This window comes from Acomys russatus, chromosome 6, assembly GCF_903995435.1.
Source record: "Acomys russatus chromosome 6, mAcoRus1.1, whole genome shotgun sequence".
Taxonomy (NCBI): Eukaryota; Metazoa; Chordata; class Mammalia; order Rodentia; family Muridae; genus Acomys; species Acomys russatus.
Window position 1 is genome coordinate 53,271,579 of NC_067142.1, and position 23,189 is coordinate 53,294,767.

The following is a 23,189-nucleotide window of genomic DNA, read 5'->3' on the forward strand; positions in this document are numbered from 1 at the left end:
TCCAAAAGACGCCGTGGTACAAGTTCATTTCAAAATGAAGGCTTTTGTTTGGACCCTAAGTGTGCTCCTCTTCCTACTGGGCACTGGTCATTGCAAAGGAGGACAGTTTAAAATAAAAAAAATAACCCAAAGGAGATATCCCCGAGCAACAGATGGTAAAGACGAAGCAAAGAAATGTTCATATACATTCTTGGTACCTGAACAAAAAATAACAGGGCCGATCTGTGTCAACACCAAAGGCCAAGATACAGGTACTATTAAAGACATGATCACCAGGATGGACCTTGAGAACCTGAAGGATGTGCTTTCTAGGCAGAAGCGGGAGATAGACATCCTGCAGTTGGTGGTGGATGTGGATGGGAACATCGTGAATGAAGTGAAGCTGCTGAGGAAGGAGAGCCGCAACATGAACTCGCGAGTCACTCAGCTCTATATGCAACTGTTACATGAGATCATCCGTAAGCGAGACAACTCCCTCGAGCTTTCCCAGCTGGAGAACAAAATCCTCAACGTCACCACAGAAATGCTGAGGATGGCAACAAGGTACAGGGAGCTAGAAGTGAAATACGCTTCCTTAACTGATCTCGTCAATAACCAGTCTGCGATGATCACTGTGTTGGAGGAGCAGTGCCTGAGGATATTTTCCCGACAAGACCCCCACGTGTCTCCCCCGCTTGTCCAGGTGGTCCCAAGACACATTCCTAGCAGCCACCAGCAGTACACCCCTGGTCTTCTGGGAGGCAATGAGATACAGAGGGATCCAGGTTATCCCAGAGACTTACTGCCATCTCCTGATCTGGCAACAGCTCCCACAAAAAGCCCTTTCAAGATCCCAGCAGTAAATTTCATCAATGAAGGTAAGTCATCACCTACTGGTCAGATGGGGAGGATGAAGACGCAGGTACACGATGCATGCGACCATAATCTATCCTAGTAAGTCCTTGTTCTTGTGTGGTGATAGCATTCTACACGGTCAATCAAAATTTCACCTTTTTCAGTAATATTAGGATTTGATATAAAGTATCTCTCTTCTTCCCGCTCTAAGTTTCTAGGTGCTTCTAATTTTTGTTCTGTGAAAAAAAGTAGACTTTCCCCCAAAATTTTTACAATGGAGGTCGCTGTCAAAGAGAATGACCCTGACACACTGAAGAACTCGCTCTGTACCTTGAGCCTGCAGCCAGCGCCACCTCCACCTCCTCCTCGCCCTGCAGAATCCTTTCTGCTTTCTCTCACGTTCTGGCCATCTTCCTTCTCAGAAACAGTATTTAACATTTTGCTCTCCTTCTCCTCAAGTCTGCAATGGCATGTCCCAGAGTGTGATCCCTATAATACTCTAAGACTACTAAGGTCTGGGGCTCTTGTTCTCTTAAACTTCAAAGCACATATACAAACCCTAGCTTTGTTACCTCCTAGAAAAAGCGATTCTATTTTCTAAAGCTAAACAATTTTAAAGCTGTGCTCCAACCACTGTTTTTGTCAACATTAAAAATCCCTACTCTGGGGGCTGGAGAGACGGCTGAGCGGTTAAGAACACTGCTTTTCCAGAGGACCCAGGTTCAATTCCCAGCACCCTTGTGGGAGCTTACAACTGCCTATAGCTCCAGTTCCAGGAGATCTGGCACATTCACAGACATATGCAGGCAAACACCAATGCACATAAAACAAAAATAAATAAATCTTTAAAAATCCCTACTCTGATATCAAGAGGTCTGCCTCGATTTTTCAATGCCCCTCCTTCCTCTCACTGCTTTGCTCTCTATCAGTCTTGCCTCTGGCGTGACCGGTAAACAAACAGACCCCTTTGTTTCACTTAGTAACTTTCACGTGTGCATTCATTTTCTCATAAGCCGTTCTCCTGAATCCTTTATGAGATCACTTGTTTCCTTACAATGGAGGGGAAGCTCAGAGGCCCAGAAGAAAAAAAAGGAAAAAAAAAAAAAAAAAAAAAAAAAAAAAAAAGAAAGAAAGAAAAGAAAAGAAAAAAAAGGAAGTCATTTCCATACTGAAAAGGCAGGACGTCAGAAGGCACCAGGAAGCAGCAGCACAGGGTTGTCTGCAGCAGTGGCATCCACTGACACCGTGCCTTTGCCTTCCATGCGGCCACACTCGAGTCTTACTTCCATTGGCATCTTCTTTGTTCACACTGTGAACAAGTTGTCTTCCAGACACTGTATTTTAGAGGTCCTCCATATCTCAAGATGTCAAGGATCCCCTGTGCTCAGACTGTTCCTGAGCAGAGCTTTGCCTCTTGGTATAGGAGACGCTTGATGTGTGCATTAGAATTATCTATTACTTCTGGTGCCAAAGCTTCCTCTACTGAAACATGGGTGATCAAGGCTTTCAAGACTAATGTTAAAAAAAAAAAAAAAAAAAAAAGACTAATGCTATGACTTCCAAGAATCAAACAGACATTATTAGATGGCTCTTTCTCCAAACCATAAGCTATTTCTGTTTTTAATCTGTTTTCTACACCATACTATACTGGAGTTACTCAGATCTGTTCGTTTGCCTCTCTGTTGGACCAGGTTTGGCATCTTGTGCTCATCGTTTTGAAGAATAAGTAACTAAGCCCTAAATAATCATTTTCTCACCAACATTTTCCTGCTACAAGTAATTACCGTGACGACAATAACGCAGGCTAGTGTGGTGTACTCCTCTAATTACACCAATGGCGAGAGGGTTGGGCTATAAGGAGAAACTGTCTCAAAACAAATACATATTTACTTAACAAACTTTAGAAAATACCAACCATCTTTTTAAAGATGCTCACCTAATAGCCTAATAAGGAGAAATAAAGTTAACATTTTAATCATCTCTTTTTTCTTCTTATAAACATAGTAATCAATATTTGTTTACACTTAAAAAACTACTTTGTTTTCCAAAAATTATATTCTGAGGACAAATTTCTCCAAGTAAAACGGAGAAGACTTATCTATTTGGCACTTCCCACCTGTCCCATAAACACAGTCATCTTAATTCTACTCAGGTCCTCTTGTCTATAATTCAGAGCAAAACCAGCTAAAATTCAAATAACCCACAGGAGCAGCTAGAAGAGAGACAGTGTTCCCAGCTCTGTGATGGTGTGCCTGTACCTCACTTTCCTTAGCTACAAAATGAGTAGCAGTGTTAGTACTTGCCTCAGAGTTTAATACTGAATGTGTTTAGAGCAGTACATGCCATCCAAGTGCTGGTTCCTACCACGAACGTGTAACTGCTCCCAACGGTTATTCCATCACAATATATTCTACACTGGCAATAAGCCTCCTTTGTAAAGTATGTATATCCCATACTTCTGCTCATCAATTCTCTGCAAAAACAAAAAAAGCCCCATTTTCCTTTCATGTGTTTCCTTCCTAAAAACTTGTTCCAATAAGCAAACCCACTTACTTTCTTCTAATATTCTGTGACTTCTGCCCATTCAAACGATAAGGTTGAGATCAAACGGATGAATGGATGTTGCAAACTGAAGGTCCTTCTTGCAACTCTTTATTGACACCCACGGGCCTCAAGTAGCTGTTTATATCCACAAATACCTCTACTTTCTGTAATTCATGCATGTATTGACTTATATTACCTTTACAAGTACCCACAGCCCATCTAAATGAAATGCATTCTAAAATATAAGCTCTTTTCTGGCAGATGGACACTGTATCTCAACTGTAGGTACTGAAACATTCAATGATTTGATAACACAGAGCCTCTTAATGTGGTCAATCTAAAGGCCTCCATAAAAACAAAAGTGGTAAGAGCAGCAGCCATGCAGAGTATTACTAAATCAGGTAAATGATGATCATTAGTTAATAGTGCAAGCCCTTTAACTGTTAGGCACGTACAAAACTATGCACTGGACTTAGAAAGGAAAAAAACCCAACAACAACAACAACAACAAAAACAACCAACAACAACCAAAAACCCCCCAAAACCAAAACATTTATCTTTCCTATCCTTTTAAAACATGTTTGATTAAGCTTTGAAGACACGGTTCATCAGCACAGCAGTTCTAATATAATTCATAGATAAAGGTAACTGAGATGCATTCCTTAAGCTACGGTAGGTACAATACTGAAGTGTAGAAGCAACCGTTGTCAAGTCTTCTAAGTAGATCCTGAAATTTAGGTCAATGGCATCAACAACTTTAGCATAAATGAAGATGCAAGTATTTATTTATAATAAACCAAGAAAATGCTATACAGAACGAAAACATCAGTTCGTTTTATGTTTTTAATATACTGAGCTTCAGTAAAAAAAACAAAACAAAACAAAATAAAACCTCATAGACTCAAGTGCGTTGGCATGCCCAATCTCCTAAAGTGGATTTCACTCTCATGAGAAAACAATGGTGCACATAGCAGTCCTAAAGAAATCAATGTAAAAATTAAGGCATAGCGATAACTTTTCCACTATTACATAAGTGACCATTAACTTCCTTTAACTCTATAAACAAAGCTAAAGACATAATCAGCTGTATCTAACAAGTGCCACTCCCCTCACTACGGAAACTGGGTGAGTGACTTTACCTGCTCTTTCTGCCTTGAGTAAGAATAAAGCTGAATGGACAGGATGCTGTAACCTGCCTCCCAGTTCTAACACCCCGATTCCTAACAAGTATGCACCACTGGACAAACAACTAATAAGCCTATTATTTATCTCTTTATATAACAGCCTGAAACTATTTTTACAACTGTGAGGAAAGTGTCTAATACTGTTTGGACATTTACACAGAAAGATTAATATAGACAGCTACCGTGCTTATACACGCTCTGACACAGACGGCTAAGGTGCTTACACACGCTCTGACATAGACGGCTACCGTGCTTACACACGCTCTGACATAGATGGCTACCGTGCTTACACACGCTCTGACATAGATGGCTACCGTGCTTACACACGCTCTGACATAGATGGTTACTGTGCTTACACACGCTCTGACATAGATGGCTACCGTGCTTACACACGCTCTGACATAGATGGCTACCGTGCTTACACACGCTCTGACATAGATGGTTACTGTGCTTACACACGCTCTGACATAGACGGCTACCGTGCTTACACACGCTCTGACATAGACGGCTACCGTGCTTACACATGCTCTGACATAGACGGCTACCGTGCTTACACACGCTCTGACATAGATGGTTACTGTGCTTACACACGCTCTGACATAGACGGCTACCGTGCTTACACACGCTCTGACATAGATGGCTACCGTGCTTACACACGCTCTGACATAGATGGTTACCGTGCTTACACACGCTCTGACATAGATGGTTACTGTGCTTACACACGCTCTGACATAGATGGTTACTGTGCTTACACACGCTCTGACATAGATGGCTACCGTGCTTACACATGCTCTGACATAGATGGCTACCGTGCTTACACATGCTCTGACATAGATGGCTACCGTGCTTACACACGCTCTGACATAGATGGTTACTGTGCTTACACATGCTCTGACAGACAGCTACGATGCTCTACATGTAGGTAGTCATTCTATAGTCTCTCAATACATGCACGACACACAAGACGCACAATCTGTATTACCTACGTAGGTATTAAGGCGGCTACAAAACGACAAAGAAATTTTGTACTTTTCTTGAGTGGAGTATAGGAAGAGTCCAATCCACCACACAGAATCTAGCTTTCTGCTTTGAGAATAAAAATTATATGACAGAAGATGAATGATGCCTACTCCAAGGTCATTGCATGCATGCAACAAAGGGTGATGGAAGTTTGGCCTTAGAAGAGGCACTTCCTGTCTGTACCCTCCGAAGCAACCACATTTGAGTCAGAGGTAAATTTGTTTGATAATATGCAAAGCAGCAAGCTAAATTTGAATCTTCAAAGATAAAACTGATGATATTCTACAAGGAGTTTTATTAGAGAAAGAAGTTAATATGTGTGTGTGTGTGTGTGTGTGTGTGTGTGTGTGTGTGTATGTATGTATGTACGTACCTATCGTCTAATTCTAGAGAAAAAAATTAAAAAGGCATGCAAGCAACAATGTGAAAATGTTTCTGCCAAGATCAAAAATATACAATGGACTACTGGTATACTTATAAAACCCAAAAACTGAGTTCTGGTATTTACTGTCTTTTCTAACGAGGAGAAAAGGCTGTTAGTTTTACTCATGTCTTCTGCAAAATAATTTCAACTAAAATTTCCTGAGGGTTTTTTTTTTTTAAAATATCAATTAAGGAGCACAGATATCCAAACTATAAACACAAGGCCCACTCTCAAAAATGATCAGTAAAGTTAAAAATAATTAAATTTTTATGCATTGGAAGTTTTATCAAATAAAAACTGGACTCAGATAACCTAGAATTCTATTTAATTAAACATCTAAACACCTATTAAAGAGCAGGAAAAAAAGATAGTTCTCTGGTATTTAACAAACACAGGTTAAACAAAAACAGGCTGATACATAAATCTTTACACTGCTTCCAAATCTACGAAGTTTAGTCCCAAGTCTGACAGGCACAACTCAGAGCGCTCTTGTCCCAGCTTCTAATAAGGACTACTTAGCCAGGCTTTGCCACCACCCCAAACCATAACATTTCTAAGCTTTTTTATAGCAACTGAAATGAATCCTAAGGGCCACCTGTAAGAATGTTTTTGTGTAAAATGTGAATTGTCACAGCGTACTCAAGCGAGTGCACTGTACACCTGTGATGTCAAGTTGTGAGAAGGGAGCAGCCACAGAACATGGGACCTACTTAGACAGGAGCAGCATTCATGTGTATCGCCCATGAAGCACCTCATGTGCCATTAAGTAGCACCAGGCCTTAAAATAAGAATTTACGATAAAATACCTCCTTAGACACCCTAACTTGCCTAAAAGTAGCCATTCAGGAACGAAACGTGGCTAACTTTAAAATTCCACCATGACTATTTTTAAAAGTACAGCCATCAAGCACATGATTGAGGCAGTCTCTGGCCCACCTGACAGGCTGTAAACATCGTCCTGTCATTTATATTTCAGATGTAAGAAACTTATAACAGCTGTGTGAGGCTCAACACACTTCAGTATGTAGCCCACATGGGGCTTAGATGAGGCCCCTGAGCTCCCAATGCCTAATTTTATTCATTCCACTGAGCTTAGACACAGGAAGACAGCAAACTCCTGCTCCAGACTCAGCTGTTAACTCACATTCTTACCATGCGTTGTACTTGAAACCTCATCAAAATGCTATATGGCACACTATATTGGAGCTAACCTTTTCTTACCGCTTCTCTCACCTCCCACTTAACCTCAAGGTTGCTTTCCTATCTCTGGACCTGGAAAATATTCTAGCCTGTACTAGATTCAGAAAAGATGATTCTTTTAAAATTAAAAATAATTTTTTTCATATGTGTGTTTTTGTGTGGCCAAAGGTCGACACTGGGTGTCCTTGCTGACTAATCCCCACCTTTGTGAGAAAGGAGGGTCTTTCATTAAATTTGAAGTTCACTGACTTGGGTAGACTAGCTGGGATCTTCCTGTCTCTGACCCCAAGTCGGTGCTCAGACTGCAGAATCGCCCAGCTTTCATGTGAATGCTGGGCTCTGACTCAGTCCTCACACTGTACAGAAGGAAAGGTACAAACTGAGCCTCTCTCCACCTCCCAAGACAGGCCCTTCCTAGAATAACAATATAAAGCTGAAGACATTTTGAAAATGACCACCATCAGAAATCATTTAGTAACAAGTATCCAGGAGTCCCCGAATGGGCTCAAATTGCAGCTACCCAACAAAAGAAGGTCCCTGCTTATGAACAGACAGACACGTTACCATATATCATGCAGAGTCAATGAGGTATGGGGTTGGGAGCCATTTTACTTTTCCCTCCACTTCTCCCCATGCGCTCCACCCCTAAGGAAATTAAAGTTTTCATCCTATGTGAAATATAAGTCTTCTTCTCTGGGCTGGCCACGACACATGCTCTATAATGTGAAATTATTCTTATGTGACTAATGAAAAGAAGAAGGGACAGCATTAGGATGCGCGGGGTTTTGCAGCAGGATGCAAAGTATGTTAGGGCTAAAATTAGCTGTTATTTTTTCATGTATGAATTTTCACAACTTGAGGGTTTTCAGTAATGTCTTATTTCTCTGTGGGAGAAATGGCTATATTCTAACCTTTGACTAGGTGTACTGAACGTCTCAATGAGCATGCGTGCATTAAATAAAACACTGAAGACATTCAGTACACTACTTCTGCACGTGAAGATAAGGGACAAAAGAGAAAAAGGTACTGATAGGAACTGGTAGTTATGGACGTTAAGTACTGTGCTGAAGGTTTTGAGCAGAGGTAAGTACAGTGCATACACCCCAATTCCAAGACTTGAGCTGTGGAGGCACGAGGCTCTGGAGATCAAGGCCTGTCTCCAAAAAGGGAAAAGAAAGAGAAACCTCTGACCACTATGACTGCGAACCCTGAATCCACTCATGGCTTGAAAAGACAAACGCGAAGCCAGACACAGCAACAAAGATACCACTCCCAGCATTTTGGGGAGATTGAGATAGGATGACCGTGGCTGTAAAGACAAGCTTGTACCTCACTGCCAGTCCAGGCCACCCTGGGCTACACGGTGAGAGTCCATCTCAAAAGAAGAAATACTGCAGCAAACTAGGGATCCAAAGAGGAAGGGTTAAAAAATATTTTTAGGCAATTATCCTTGAGGCATTCATAATGGACACAAAAATAAGGAAATCTCAGGAGAGAGAAAAGAAGCCAATGAAACTGAGAGGTTAAAAAAAAAAAAAAGCGATGCTACTTTAAGAAGATACAACTTTCCAGGTTACATATATACATATTTTTACTAGTAATCTACAGTGTGGATAGACAGTGATAATTTTGAAAAAGTTATATATGAAATATAAAAATACGGAGTAGAGAATCTGATGCTCCCAATTTTTGCAAATAGTTTTCCATTTCCTTGTATCTAAAATGGAAAGACTGGTTCAGTTATTTAACAAACTTGACTGATGCCCAGTTAAAACACGGAGACACGAAGTCTGAAGAACACAGTGGCTCCACCCTCAAGGGGCAATCCAGAGGAGGAGCTCACACCCCAAGAGTCCCCTCCGACAGCAGAGACGCTGCAGTATTTACGTAATGAAATTAACCTACCTTAGTAAGATCCAATGAAACAGCCCTATATTCTTAGCATAATACTTGTAGCACATCTCTCAAATTTTCAGTAATCCTCTTATAATTATAGAGCAGAAATTCTTTTAAGAACTTTGACTAAACTATTTTCAGACACTGAAAAAGTATACATCAAAATTTGAAAATATTTAGTAAAAATATTTTTGACAAATGACTTAAAAACTCTCTTGTTTAAATATATCTTTATTTAGCATAATTCTTTCTTTTTCCTAGTTATAATTTCTGTATGCTTTTAAAATAAAAGTCTTCAAACACTGGTGCCCAAGGATGTTCAGTAGAACTAGACTGTTTTCTCTAGATGCTACAATGTACAAATCCGACCCTACACACGATTTAGCATCAAGTTTTTGTCATTTTTAAAAAGCTGAAAATCTTAACTGGCTAAAGATAGGATGTCTAGGAGGCAAGAGGCCATGCTACCAAACCTGAGAACCTAAGATGAATCGCAAGACCCCCATGATGGAAGGACAGGGCCTGCTCCTGTAGGCTGCCCCTGACCTTTGCGCACAGAATAATAAACTTAGTCACGTGGCCTAGGGGGCACTAGGAGATAAAAGGGCAAACAGTGCACAGCAGCTCAGACCATTTACCTGGGAGCAGGAGGAGCCTGAGTGAGGGCTTACCAGATCATGTGACCTTAACTAACTGTACCTGTGGACATCAAAACCTGTCATGGGCTACTGGCAGCTTTAGCCACAACTCATTATCTTGGCAAGATATTTAGACCAACATTCTGACTTTCTTTTCCCCCTAGTTTTAAGACAGGGTCTCCACTGAAGCCAGGCTGGTCTGGAACTTACTATGTTTCCACAGCTGACCTTGCACATGTTGCAATCATCTGGCCTTAGCCTCCTGAGTACTGGGGGATTCAAAGTGTGTATGTAGCATTAACACCTGGCTTGACCGGTATTCTTTATAGATATGAGAGAGTTAAGATTACTTAAGGTGAGGAAAAACAGTCCGTTGGACCACAGCGTGGGCATCTCTGGGAGCAGGACGACCCGATGAGCCAGCTGTACACATGAACAACTGCTACTCCAAGCTCAAGGAACTGGCGCCCAGCATCCCGCAAAACAAGAAGGTGACCAAGATGGAAATCCTGCAGCACGTCATCGACTACATCTTGGACCTGCAGATCACCCTGGACTCGCACCTCACCAGTGCCAGCCTGCACCACCAGAGACCTGGGCAGAACCAGGCGTCCAGGACGTCGCTGACCACCCTGAACATGGACATTAGCATCCTGTCCTTGCAGGCATCTGAATTCCCTTCTGAGCTTATGTCGAATGATAGCAAAGTACTCTGTGGCTGAATAAATGCAAAACGAGTTGAATGGACCTTTAAAAAAGAGAAACGGAAGGAAAACTAAGAATGCTCATCTTTCCCAAGTGTTCTCCAACCTGGCCTATGACACCGTTATTTATGAGAGACTTTCAAAGAAGACCTTTCTACAGTCGGAAGGCTTTCTTTATATACTATTCCCACCATGGGGGGCGAAAAACGTTAAAAATCACAAGGAATTGCCCAATCTAAGTAGACTTTGCCTTTTTTCAAAGGTGGATCGTGAATACCAGAAGGACCCAGTATTCAGTTACTTAAATGAAGTCTTTGGTCAAAAATGGCCTTTTTGACGTGAGCCTACTGAATGCTGTGTGTATATAGTGAGGTGTGCCTACTGAATGCTGTGTATATAGTGACATGCGCCTACTGAATGCTGTGTATATAGTGAGTGACATGCGCCTACTGAACGCTGTGTGTATATAGTGACGTGCGCCTACTGAACGCTGTGTGTATATAGTGACGTGCGCCTACTGAATGCTGTGTGTATATAGTGACGTGCGCCTACTGAATGCTGTGTGTATATAGTGATGTGAGCCTTCTGAATGCTGTGTATATAGTGACGTGCGCCTACTGAACGCTGTGTGTATATAGTGACGTGCACCTACTGAATGCTGTGTATATAGTGACATGCGCCTACTGAATGCTGTGTGTATAGTGAGTGACATGCGCCTACTGAACGCTGTGTGTATATAGTGACGTGCGCCTACTGAATGCTGTGTGTATATAGTGACGTGAGCCTACTGAACGCTGTGTGTATATAGTGCCGTGAGCCTACTGAACGCTGTGTGTATATAGTGACGTGCGCCTACTGAACGCTGTGTGTATATAGTGCCGTGCACCTACTGAATGCTGTGTGTATATAGTGCCGTGAGCCTACTGAATGCTGTGTGTATATAGTGACGTGCACCTACTGAATGCTGTGTGTATATAGTGACGTGCACCTACTGAACGCTGTGTGTATATAGTGCCGTGAGCCTACTGAATGCTGTGTGTATATAGTGACGTGAGCCTACTGAATGCTGTGTGTATATAGTGACGTGCACCTACTGAATGCTGTGTGTATATAGTGCCGTGCACCTACTGAACGCTGTGTGTATATAGTGACGTGCGCCTACTGAATGCTGTGTATATAGTGATGTGCGCCTACTGAATGCTGTGTGTATATAGTGACGTGCACCTACTGAACGCTGTGTATATAGTGACGTGCGCCTACTGAACGCTGTGTGTATATAGTGACGTGCGCCTACTGAACGCTGTGTGTATATAGTGACGTGCACCTACTGAATGCTGTGTGTATATAGTGACGTGCGCCTACTGAATGCTGTGTGTATATAGTGACGTGCGCCTACTGAATGCTGTGTGTATATAGTGACGTGCACCTACTGAATGCTGTGTGTATATAGTGACGTGCACCTACTGAATGCTGTGTGTATATAGTGACGTGCGCCTACTGAACGCTGTGTATATAGTGACGTGAGCCTACTGAATGCTGTGTGTATATAGTGACGTGCGCCTACTGAACGCTGTGTATATAGTGACGTGCGCCTACTGAATGCTGTGTGTATATAGTGACGTGCACCTTCTGAATGCTGTGTGTATATAGTGCCGTGAGCCTACTGAATGCTGTGTGTATATAGTGACGTGCGCCTACTGAATGCTGTGTATATAGTGGCGTGAGCCTACTGAATGCTGTGTGTATATAGTGACGTGCGCCTACTGAATGCTGTGTGTATATAGTGATGTGCGCCTACTGAACGCTGTGTATATAGTGACGTGCGCCTACTGAATGCTGTGTATATAGTGGCGTGAGCCTACTGAATGCTGTGTGTATATAGTGCCGTGAGCCTACTGAATGCTGTGTGTATATAGTGACGTGCGCCTACTGAACGCTGTGTGTATATAGTGACGTGCGCCTACTGAATGCTGTGTATATAGTGATGTGCGCCTACTGAATGCTGTGTGTATAGTGACGTGCACCTACTGAACGCTGTGTATATAGTGACGTGCGCCTACTGAACGCTGTGTGTATATAGTGACGTGCGCCTACTGAACGCTGTGTGTATATAGTGACGTGCACCTACTGAATGCTGTGTGTATATAGTGACGTGCGCCTACTGAATGCTGTGTGTATATAGTGACGTGCGCCTACTGAATGCTGTGTGTATATAGTGACGTGCACCTACTGAATGCTGTGTGTATATAGTGACGTGCACCTACTGAATGCTGTGTGTATATAGTGACGTGCGCCTACTGAACGCTGTGTATATAGTGACGTGCGCCTACTGAATGCTGTGTGTATATAGTGACGTGCACCTTCTGAATGCTGTGTGTATATAGTGCCGTGAGCCTACTGAATGCTGTGTGTATATAGTGACGTGCGCCTACTGAATGCTGTGTATATAGTGGCGTGAGCCTACTGAATGCTGTGTGTATATAGTGACGTGCGCCTACTGAATGCTGTGTGTATATAGTGACGTGCGCCTACTGAATGCTGTGTGTATATAGTGACGTGCGCCTACTGAATGCTGTGTGTATATAGTGACGTGCACCTACTGAATGCTGTGTGTATATAGTGACGTGCACCTACTGAATGCTGTGTGTATATAGTGACGTGCGCCTACTGAATGCTGTGTGTATATAGTGACGTGCGCCTACTGAATGCTGTGTGTATATAGTGACGTGCGCCTACTGAATGCTGTGTGTATATAGTGACGTGCGCCTACTGAATGCTGTGTGTATATAGTGACGTGCACCTACTGAATGCTGTGTGTATATAGTGCCGTGCGCCTACTGAATGCTGTGTGTATATAGTGACGTGCGCCTACTGAACGCTGTGTGTATATAGTGACGTGCGCCTACTGAATGCTGTGTGTATATAGTGACGTGCGCCTACTGAATGCTGTGTGTATATAGTGACGTGAGCCTACTGAATGCTGTGTGTATATAGTGACGTGCGCCCTACTGAATGCTGTGTGTATATAGTGACGTGCGCCTACTGAATGCTGTGTGTATATAGTGACGTGCACCTACTGAATGCTGTGTGTAATAGTGACGTGCGCCTACTGAATGCTGTGTGTATATAGTGACGTGCGCCTACTGAATGCTGTGTGTATATAGTGACGTGTGCCTACTGAACGCTGTGTGTATATAGTGACGTGCGCCTACTGAATGCTGTGTGTATATAGTGCCGTGCGCCTACTGAATGCTGTGTGTATATAGTGACGTGCGCCTACTGAACGCTGTGTGTATATAGTGACGTGCGCCTACTGAATGCTGTGTGTATATAGTGACGTGCGCCTACTGAATGCTGTGTGTATATAGTGACGTGTGCCTACTGAACGCTGTGTGTATATAGTGACGTGCGCCTACTGAATGCTTGTGTGTATATAGTGCCGTGCGCCTACTGAATGCTGGGTGTATATAGTGACGTGCGCCTACTGAACGCTTGTGTGTATATAGTGACGTGCGCCTACTGAATGCTGTGTGTATATAGTGACGTGCGCCTACTGAATGCTGTGTGTATATAGTGACGTGAGCCTACTGAATGCTGTGTGTATATAGTGACGTGCGCCTACTGAATGCTGTGTGTATATAGTGACGTGCGCCTACTGAATGCTGTGTGTATATAGTGACGTGAGCCTTCTGAATGCTGTGTATATAGTGACGTGCGCCTACTGAATGCTGTGTGTATATAGTGACGTGCGCCTACTGAACGCTTTGTGTATATAGTGACGTGAGCCTTCTGAATGCTGTGTATATAGTGACGTGAGCCTACTGAATGCTGTGTGTATATAGTGACGTGCACCTACTGAATGCTGTGTGTATATAGTGACGTGAGCCTACTGAATGCTGTGTGTATATAGTGCCGTGCGCCTACTGAATGCTGTGTGTGTATATAGTGACGTGCGCCTACTGAATGCTGTGTGTATATAGTGACGTGCGCCTACTGAATGCTGTGTGTATATAGTGACGTGCGCCTACTGAACGCTGTGTATATAGTGACGTGCGCCTACTGAATGCTGTGTGTATATAGTGACGTGCGCCTACTGAATGCTGTGTGTATATAGTGACGTGCGCCTACTGAATGCTGTGTGTATATAGTGGCGTACGCCTACTGAATGCTGTGTGTATATAGTGACGTGCGCCTACTGAATGCTGTGTGTATATAGTGACGTGCGCCTACTGAATGCTGTGTATATAGTGATGTGAGCCTACTGAATGCTGTGTGTATATAGTGACGTGCGCCTACTGAATGCTGTGTGTATATAGTGACGTGCGCCTACTGAATGCTGTGTGTATATAGTGACGTGCACCTACTGAATGCTGTGTGTATATAGTGACGTGCACCTACTGAATGCTGTGTGTATATAGTGACGTGCGCCTACTGAACGCTGTGTATATAGTGACGTGCACCTACTGAATGCTGTGTATATAGTGACGTGCGCCTACTGAACGCTGTGTATATAGTGACGTGCGCCTACTGAACGCTGTGTATATAGTGACGTGCACCTACTGAATGCTGTGTGTATATAGTGACGTGCGCCTACTGAACGCTGTGTATATAGTGACGTGCGCCTACTGAACGCTGTGTATATAGTGACGTGCGCCTACTGAACGCTGTGTATATAGTGACGTGCGCCTACTGAACGCTGTGTATATAGTGACGTGCGCCTACTGAACGCTGTGTATATAGTGACGTGCGCCTACTGAACGCTGTGTATATAGTGACGTGCGCCTACTGAACGCTGTGTATATAGTGACGTGCGCCTACTGAACGCTGTGTATATAGTGACGTGCGCCTACTGAACGCTGTGTATATAGTGACGTGCGCCTACTGAATGCTGTGTGTATATAGTGACGTGAGCCTACTGAACGCTGTGTGTATAGTGACGTGCGCCTACTGAATGCTGTGTGTATATAGTGACGTGCGCCTACTGAACGCTGTGTATATAGTGACGTGCGCCTACTGAAAGCTGTGTATATAGTGACGTGCACCTACTGAATGCTGTGTGTATATAGTGACGTGCGCCTACTGAACGCTGTGTATATAGTGACGTGCACCTACTGAATGCTGTGTGTATATAGTGACGTGCGCCTACTGAATGCTGTGTGTATATAGTGACGTGCGCCTACTGAACGCTGTGTATATAGTGACGTGCGCCTACTGAATGCTGTGTGTATATAGTGACGTGCGCCTACTGAACGCTGTGTATATAGTGACGTGCGCCTACTGAACGCTGTGTATATAGTGACGTGCGCCTACTGAATGCTGTGTGTATATAGTGACGTGCGCCTACTGAATGCTGTGTGTATATAGTGACGTGCACCTACTGAATGCTGTGTATATAGTGATGTGCGCCTACTGAATGCTGTGTGTATATAGTGACGTGCGCCTACTGAATGCTGTGTATATAGTGACGTGCGCCTTCTGAATGCTGTGTGTATATAGTGACGTGCGCCTACTGAACGCTGTGTGTATATAGTGACGTGAGCCTACTGAACGCTGTGTGTATATAGTGACGTGCGCCTACTGAATGCTGTGTGTATATAGTGACGTGAGCCTACTGAACGCTGTGTATATAGTGCCGTGCGCCTACTGAATGCTGTGTGTATATAGTGACGTGAGCCTACTGAACGCTGTGTATATAGTGCCGTGCGCCTACTGAATGCTGTGTGTATATAGTGACGTGCACCTACTGAATGCTGTGTGTATATAGTGACGTGAGCCTACTGAATGCTGTGTGTATATAGTGACGTGCGCCTACTGAATGCTGTGTGTATATAGTGACGTGAGCCTACTGAATGCTGTGTGTATATAGTGACGTGAGCCTACTGAATGCTGTGTGTATATAGTGACGTGCGCCTACTGAATGCTGTGTGTATATAGTGATGTGCGCCTACTGAATGCTGTGTATATAGTGACGTGCACCTACTGAATGCTGTGTGTATATAGTGACGTGAGCCTACTGAATGCTGTGTGTATATAGTGACGTGCGCCTACTGAATGCTGTGTGTATATAGTGACGTGAGCCTACTGAACGCTGTGTGTATATAGTGACGTGCGCCTACTGAACGCTGTGTATATATAGTGACGTGAGCCTACTGAATGCTGTGTGTATATAGTGACCTGAGCCTACTGAATGCTGTGTGTATATAGTGACGTGAGCCTACTGAACGCTGTGTGTATATAGTGACGTGCGCCTACTGAATGCTGTGTGTATATAGTGACGTGAGCCTACTGAATGCTGTGTGTATATAGTGACGTGAGCCTACTGAACGCTGTGTGTATATAGTGATGTGCGCCTACTGAACGCTGTGTGTATATAGTGACGTGCGCCTACTGAATGCTGTGTATATAGTGACATGCGCCTACTGAACGCTGTGTATATAGTGACGTGCGCCTTCTGAATGCTGTGTGTATATAGTGACGTGCGCCTACTGAATGCTGTGTGTATATAGTGACGTGCGCCTACTGAATGCTGTGTATATAGTGACGTGCGCCTTCTGAATGCTGTGTGTATATAGTGACGTGCGCCTACTGAATGCTGTGTGTATATAGTGACGTGCGCCTACTGAATGCTGTGTATATAGTGACGTGCGCCTACTGAACGCTGTGTGTATATAGTGACGTGCACCTACTGAATGCTGTTGTATATAGTGACGTGCGCCTACTGAATGCTGTGTGTATATAGTGCCGTGCGCCTTCTGAACGCTGTGTGTATATAGTGCCGTGCACCTACTGAATGCTGTGTGTATATAGTGACGTGCGCCTACTGAACGCTGTGTGTATATAGTGACGTGCACCTACTGAATGCTGTGTGTATATAGTGACGTGCGCCTACTGAACGCTGTGTGTATATAGTGACGTGCACCTACTGAATGCTGTGTGTATATAGTGACGTGCGCCTACTGAATGCTGTGTGTATATAGTGACGTGCGCCTACTGAACGCTGTGTGTATATAGTGACGTGCACCTACTGAATGCTGTGTGTATATAGTGACGTGCACCTACTGAATGCTGTGTGTATATAGTGCCGTGCGCCTTCTGAACGCTGTGTGTATATAGTGACGTGCGCCTACTGAATGCTGTGTGTATATAGTGCCGTGCGCCTACTGAATGCTGTGTGTATATAGTGACGTGCGCCTTCTGAACGCTGTGTGTATATAGTGCCGTGCGCCTACTGAATGCTGTGTGTATATAGTGACGTGCGCCTACTGAATGCTGTGTGTATATCGTGATGTGTGCCTACTGAATGCTGTGTGTATATAGTGACGTGAGCCTACTGAATGCTGTGTGTATATAGTGACGTGAGCCTACTGAATGCTGTGTGTATATAGTGACGTGAGCCTACTGAATGCTGTGTGTATATAGTGACGTGCGCCTACTGAACGCTGTGTGTATATAGTGACGTGAGCCTACTGAATGCTGTGTATATAGTGACGTGCGCCTACTGAACGCTGTGTATATAGTGACGTGAGCCTTCTGAACGCTGTGTGTATATAGTGACGTGCACCTACTGAATGCTGTGTGTATATAGTGACGTGCACCTACTGAATGCTGTGTATATAGTGACGTGCACCTACTGAATGCTGTGTATATAGTGACGTGAGCCTACTGAACGCTGTGTATATAGTGACGTGCGCCTACTGAATGCTGTGTGTATATAGTGACGTGCGCCTACTGAATGCTGTGTATATAGTGACGTGAGCCTACTGAACGCTGTGTATATAGTGACGTGCGCCTACTGAACGCTGTGTGTATATAGTGACGTGAGCCTACTGAATGCTGTGTGTATATAGTGACGTGAGCCTACTGAATGCTGTGTATATAGTGACGTGAGCCTACTGAATGCTGTGTGTATATAGTGACGTGAGCCTACTGAACGCTGTGTGTATATAGTGACGTGCACCTACTGAACGCTGTGTGTATATAGTGACGTGAGCCTACTGAATGCTGTGTGTATATAGTGACGTGAGCCTACTGAATGCTGTGTGTATATAGTGACGTGCACCTACTGAATGCTGTGTGTATATAGTGACGTGAGCCTACTGAATGCTGTGTGTATATAGTGACGTGCACCTACTGAATGCTGTGTGTATATAGTGACGTGAGCCTACTGAATGCTGTGTGTATATAGTGACGTGAGCCTACTGAATGCTGTGTATATAGTGACGTGAGCCTACTGAATGCTGTGTGTATATAGTGACGTGCGCCTACTGAATGCTGTGTGTATATAGTGACGTGCGCCTTCTGAATGCTGTGTGTATATAGTGATGTGAGCCTACTGAATGCTGTGTGTATATAGTGACGTGCACCTACTGAATGCTGTGTGTATATAGTGACGTGAGCCTACTGAATGCTGTGTGTATATAGTGACGTGCGCCTTCTGAATGCTGTGTGTATATAGTGATGTGAGCCTACTGAATGCTGTGTATATAGTGACGTGAGCCTACTGAATGCTGTGTGTATATAGTGACGTGCACCTACTGAATGCTGTGTGTATATAGTGACGTGAGCCTACTGAATGCTGTGTGTATATAGTGACGTGCGCCTTCTGAATGCTGTGTGTATATAGTGATGTGAGCCTACTGAATGCTGTGTATATAGTGACGTGAGCCTACTGAATGCTGTGTGTATATAGTGACGTGCACCTACTGAATGCTGTGTGTATATAGTGACGTGAGCCTACTGAATGCTGTGTGTATATAGTGACGTGCGCCTTCTGAATGCTGTGTGTATATAGTGATGTGCGCCTACTGAATGCTGTGTATATAGTGACGTGAGCCTACTGAATGCTGTGTGTATATAGTGACGTGAGCCTACTGAATGCTGTGTATATAGTGACGTGAGCCTACTGAATGCTGTGTGTATATAGTGACGTGAGCCTACTGAATGCTGTGTGTATATAGTGACGTGCACCTACTGAATGCTGTGTGTATATAGTGACGTGAGCCTACTGAATGCTGTGTGTATATAGTGACGTGCGCCTTCTGAATGCTGTGTGTATAGTGACGTGAGCCTACTGAACGCTGTGTGTATATAGTGACGTGAGCCTACTGAATGCTGTGTGTATATAGTGATGTGCGCCTACTGAATGCTGTGTGTATATAGTGCCGTGCGCCTTCTGAATGCTGTGTGTATATAGTGACGTGAGCCTACTGAATGCTGTGTGTATATAGTGACGTGAGCCTACTGAATGCTGTGTGTATATAGTGCCGTGCGCCTACTGAATGCTGTGTGTATATAGTGCCGTGCACCTACTGAATGCTGTGTGTATATCGTGATGTGTGCCTACTGAATGCTGTGTGGATAGTGAAACCTTGTGGACACTTTAATTAGAGTTTTCTTGTATAGTGGAAGAAATACCTATTTCCGCATAAAAATGTAATGACGTACTTATGCTAAACTTTTTATAAAAGTTTAGTTGTAAACTTAACCCTTTTATACAAAATAAATCAAGTATGTTTATTGAATGTTGATTGCTTGCTTTATTTCAGACAACTAGTTCTTTGGCTTTTTTAAATGATGCTATGTTATAACTGAACCCAAATAAATTCCAGTTTAAATTTATGTAGACTGTATTAAGATTATAATAAAATGTGTCTGATGTCAAAAAAAAAAAAAAGACAACTGAAGGTTAGGGGGCTCCATTTCCCTCATTTCAGGGCTTCTTAGCATGTAATGAATGAGTGGATTGAGAATGACTGAGTTTCCAAAAGGGAAACACAGTAGTTACTACTGCCAAAACTTACTAGACTGCAGAACTGCACACCTCCACTAAACACACAAACTCTGTGTTCAGACATTATAAACCTGGCACCAGGGAAATACGTTATGTTAATACCTACAGATGAATCCCACAGCATTTTATAAGTATGAAAAAGGGCAAAGCTGGTACAAATAAAGTCATTCAGCACAGGAAACATCCGTCCAATAGAAAAGACAATATAATACTCTTTGTTTTAGGAGGGCAAATTTATAAAATACAAAGCAGAGAGAGGGAGATGAAACAAATTAATGCTTTGAAGAGTGGCACTGATGTCCCCTTTCATTTAGTTTTTATATTTTAATTTTAGTTTAATTTTTATAGAGCATTATGCACATAGCAGATAAAATGTGGTTATCCGTAATGAAAGACGTGAAGTTAAGAGTCTTGGTTTAAGAACTATTTTGTTACCTATCTTTTACATTTCTCAATAATCAGTATTTAAATTACAGGACCATTCAAAGACTGTCAGCAAGCAAAAGAAGCTGGGCACTCAGCCAGCGGAATTTACATGATCAAACCTGAGAACAGCAACGGACTGATGCAGCTATGGTGTGAGAACAGTCTGGATCCTGGGGGCTGGACTGTTATTCAGAAAAGAACAGATGGCTCTGTCAACTTCTTCAGGAACTGGGAAAATTATAAGGTAAATGAGTGAGTTCAGACCTAGGTAGGTAGACCCAAGCAGGTCTTGCAATAGTGACCACACTAGGCAGTAAACGAGACACGCAGTTAAAACTAACTATCCTTAGGAGTTTCATTATCTAGCAAAAGGGTTTTTCTCATCTCTAGCTACACAGCCAAAGCTAAAATGTGAAAAGAAAACTAAAGACATTCTTTAAAATTCTCTTTTGAGCCTGGATAATTTATACTTTCATGCATTTTACAAAGATAACTTAATTCTATTTTCAATTAAAAAATCTATTTATTTATTTGTGTGTGTCTGTTGCCTGCATTATGTATTTACACCATGTACATGCAGTGCCCATGGAGGTCAGAAGAGGATGTTAGATGCCTCAGAACTAGAATTACTGGTGGCGTGAGCTGCCATGTGGGTGATGCAAATCAAAACCAGCAAGTGCTCTTAGCTACTAAGCCATCTCTCCAGCCTTCCAACAACACTTTCTAATGCAACTGCTTTTTTGTTTATGAGCTGTATAGCATTTAAGGAATAACAAAGTATACAACTTTAAAAAACGATCCTTTCTCGTGAACTAATTATTTTTAATAACCATGCTTTAAGTTTGTATCATGACATGTACTTCAGGGCATGAACACAACCAGATTTCCAGATAGAACCAGATCACGTGACATCAATTTGAGGAAGTAACAACTAGTCTGCTGGCAATTCTGATGTTCATAATGGTAATCTGTGAGTGACATATATCTGTATATATCATCAGTTAAGGACAGGAGACAGGGAAAAGCAGATCTTCTAGAGGGCTGACTCCTTGTTCAAAACTGTGAAGAAATCATGTGCTTACTCATTCTTAGGTGGAATTTTACTGGCAGTTAAGAGTGAAACATTAATATATCCAGATCAGAAAGGCTGGAAAATTCTCAGCAAATAATTGCTACAAATGGGGTTGGGGTGTGACCTCCTTGCAGTCTTTCTGAAGACAAACTTTCAGTGTTACAGTGAAGTTTACTAAATGTATTTTGCTCCAAGCCTCCAATGTCAAATGCTTATTGAAATATGGTAGTCCTTTTCTTTCAGACAATAATTTACAATTTTCACAGGGTGAACTGTAAAAATTACTATAATATTTCTTATTTTACTTATCATAAAATGAAACATTATTGGTTCCGTAACATACTATCATTTTGATTGAACAATGGTCATGATGTTAGGTACACTAACATTTATGCAATATACAGATGCTTTCAAAACACACATCTTTAGCTGAGGGTGTGATCAGGAACCCTTCTGAAGGATTGAGTTATTAGTTAAGTCAACGTTTTTAGTAGCTATGAATAAATGTTATCTTTTACCTCTACTCTTCTTTGTAGCATCTGAAGCTACATAAATTAATACTGACATTAAGATAAAACAAAAGAAACTGACAACTCAGAATTGAAATGGACTTACAGAAATAAGGCGGTCTACCATGGAAGAGTCACATTACCCTAAAATGGACAATGTTCTCATTCTACTCAGTGTTTATAAACTTAGTGTGTAGCTGTGGCAACACTTACCCTCTATACACTTAACTACGTGTTCATGCTTCTGTGTTTATTAACAGAAAGGGTTTGGAAATATTGATGGAGAGTACTGGCTTGGACTGGACAATATCTATAAGCTTAGTAACCAAGACAATTACAAGCTGCTGATTGAACTAGAAGACTGGAGCGATAAGAAGGTGTATGCGGAATACAGTAGCTTTCGTCTGGAACCTGAAAGTGACTATTACAGACTGCGCCTGGGAACGTACCAGGGAAATGCAGGGGATTCTATGACGTGGCACAATGGTAGACAATTCACCACACTGGACAGAGATAAAGACATGTACACAGGTAAAACACACACACACGGCTGTACAATCACCATGTCCTATGCATCAAACACAACCAAATTACTAAAGTATACTACACGTTTCTCAAATCTCAGAAAGGTAATTCTGGACACAGTCAAAGGGAATATAATATAACGTGGTTTGGGGGACTTTTAAGGCAACCCCAATATTCTTTGGGAAGAAATAAGTTCTTGGGAAAGTAAAAAACATAAACCCCAAGCTACATCCACTTGGAAATGGAACTCTCCCTAACACTCATACACTAGCCGGACTCGGACCACGTCAGAACCTGTAGATGCAGGAGGTTCAGTGGGAAACTGAATGACTGCCCTTTGGAGGTTCCCTCCCTCCAGAGGAGACAAAATATTTTACTAAATAAGTGGTGATAAATGTTCCGAGGAAAATGAAACCAAATAAT

At 42.6% G+C, this 23,189-nt stretch overlaps 2 protein-coding genes across 5 annotated transcripts in view; one reads left to right on the forward strand and one right to left on the reverse strand.

The window, feature by feature from the left end:
- Nucleotides 1-23,189, reverse strand: part of Ralgps2 (Ral GEF with PH domain and SH3 binding motif 2) — a 140,420-nt gene that overhangs the window by 35,776 nt on the left and 81,455 nt on the right. The window lies entirely within an intron of this gene.
- Angptl1 (angiopoietin like 1) overlaps nucleotides 1-23,189 on the forward strand; it is a 30,517-nt gene that overhangs the window by 5,618 nt on the left and 1,710 nt on the right. Inside the window, exons 2-4 of the mRNA XM_051147641.1 lie at nucleotides 9-857; nucleotides 20,711-20,904; nucleotides 22,502-22,772. Coding sequence (XP_051003598.1) covers nucleotides 35-857; nucleotides 20,711-20,904; nucleotides 22,502-22,772 — 1,288 coding nt within the window. The 5' untranslated portion in view covers nucleotides 9-34. The remainder of the gene's footprint in view (nucleotides 1-8; nucleotides 858-20,710; nucleotides 20,905-22,501; nucleotides 22,773-23,189) is intronic.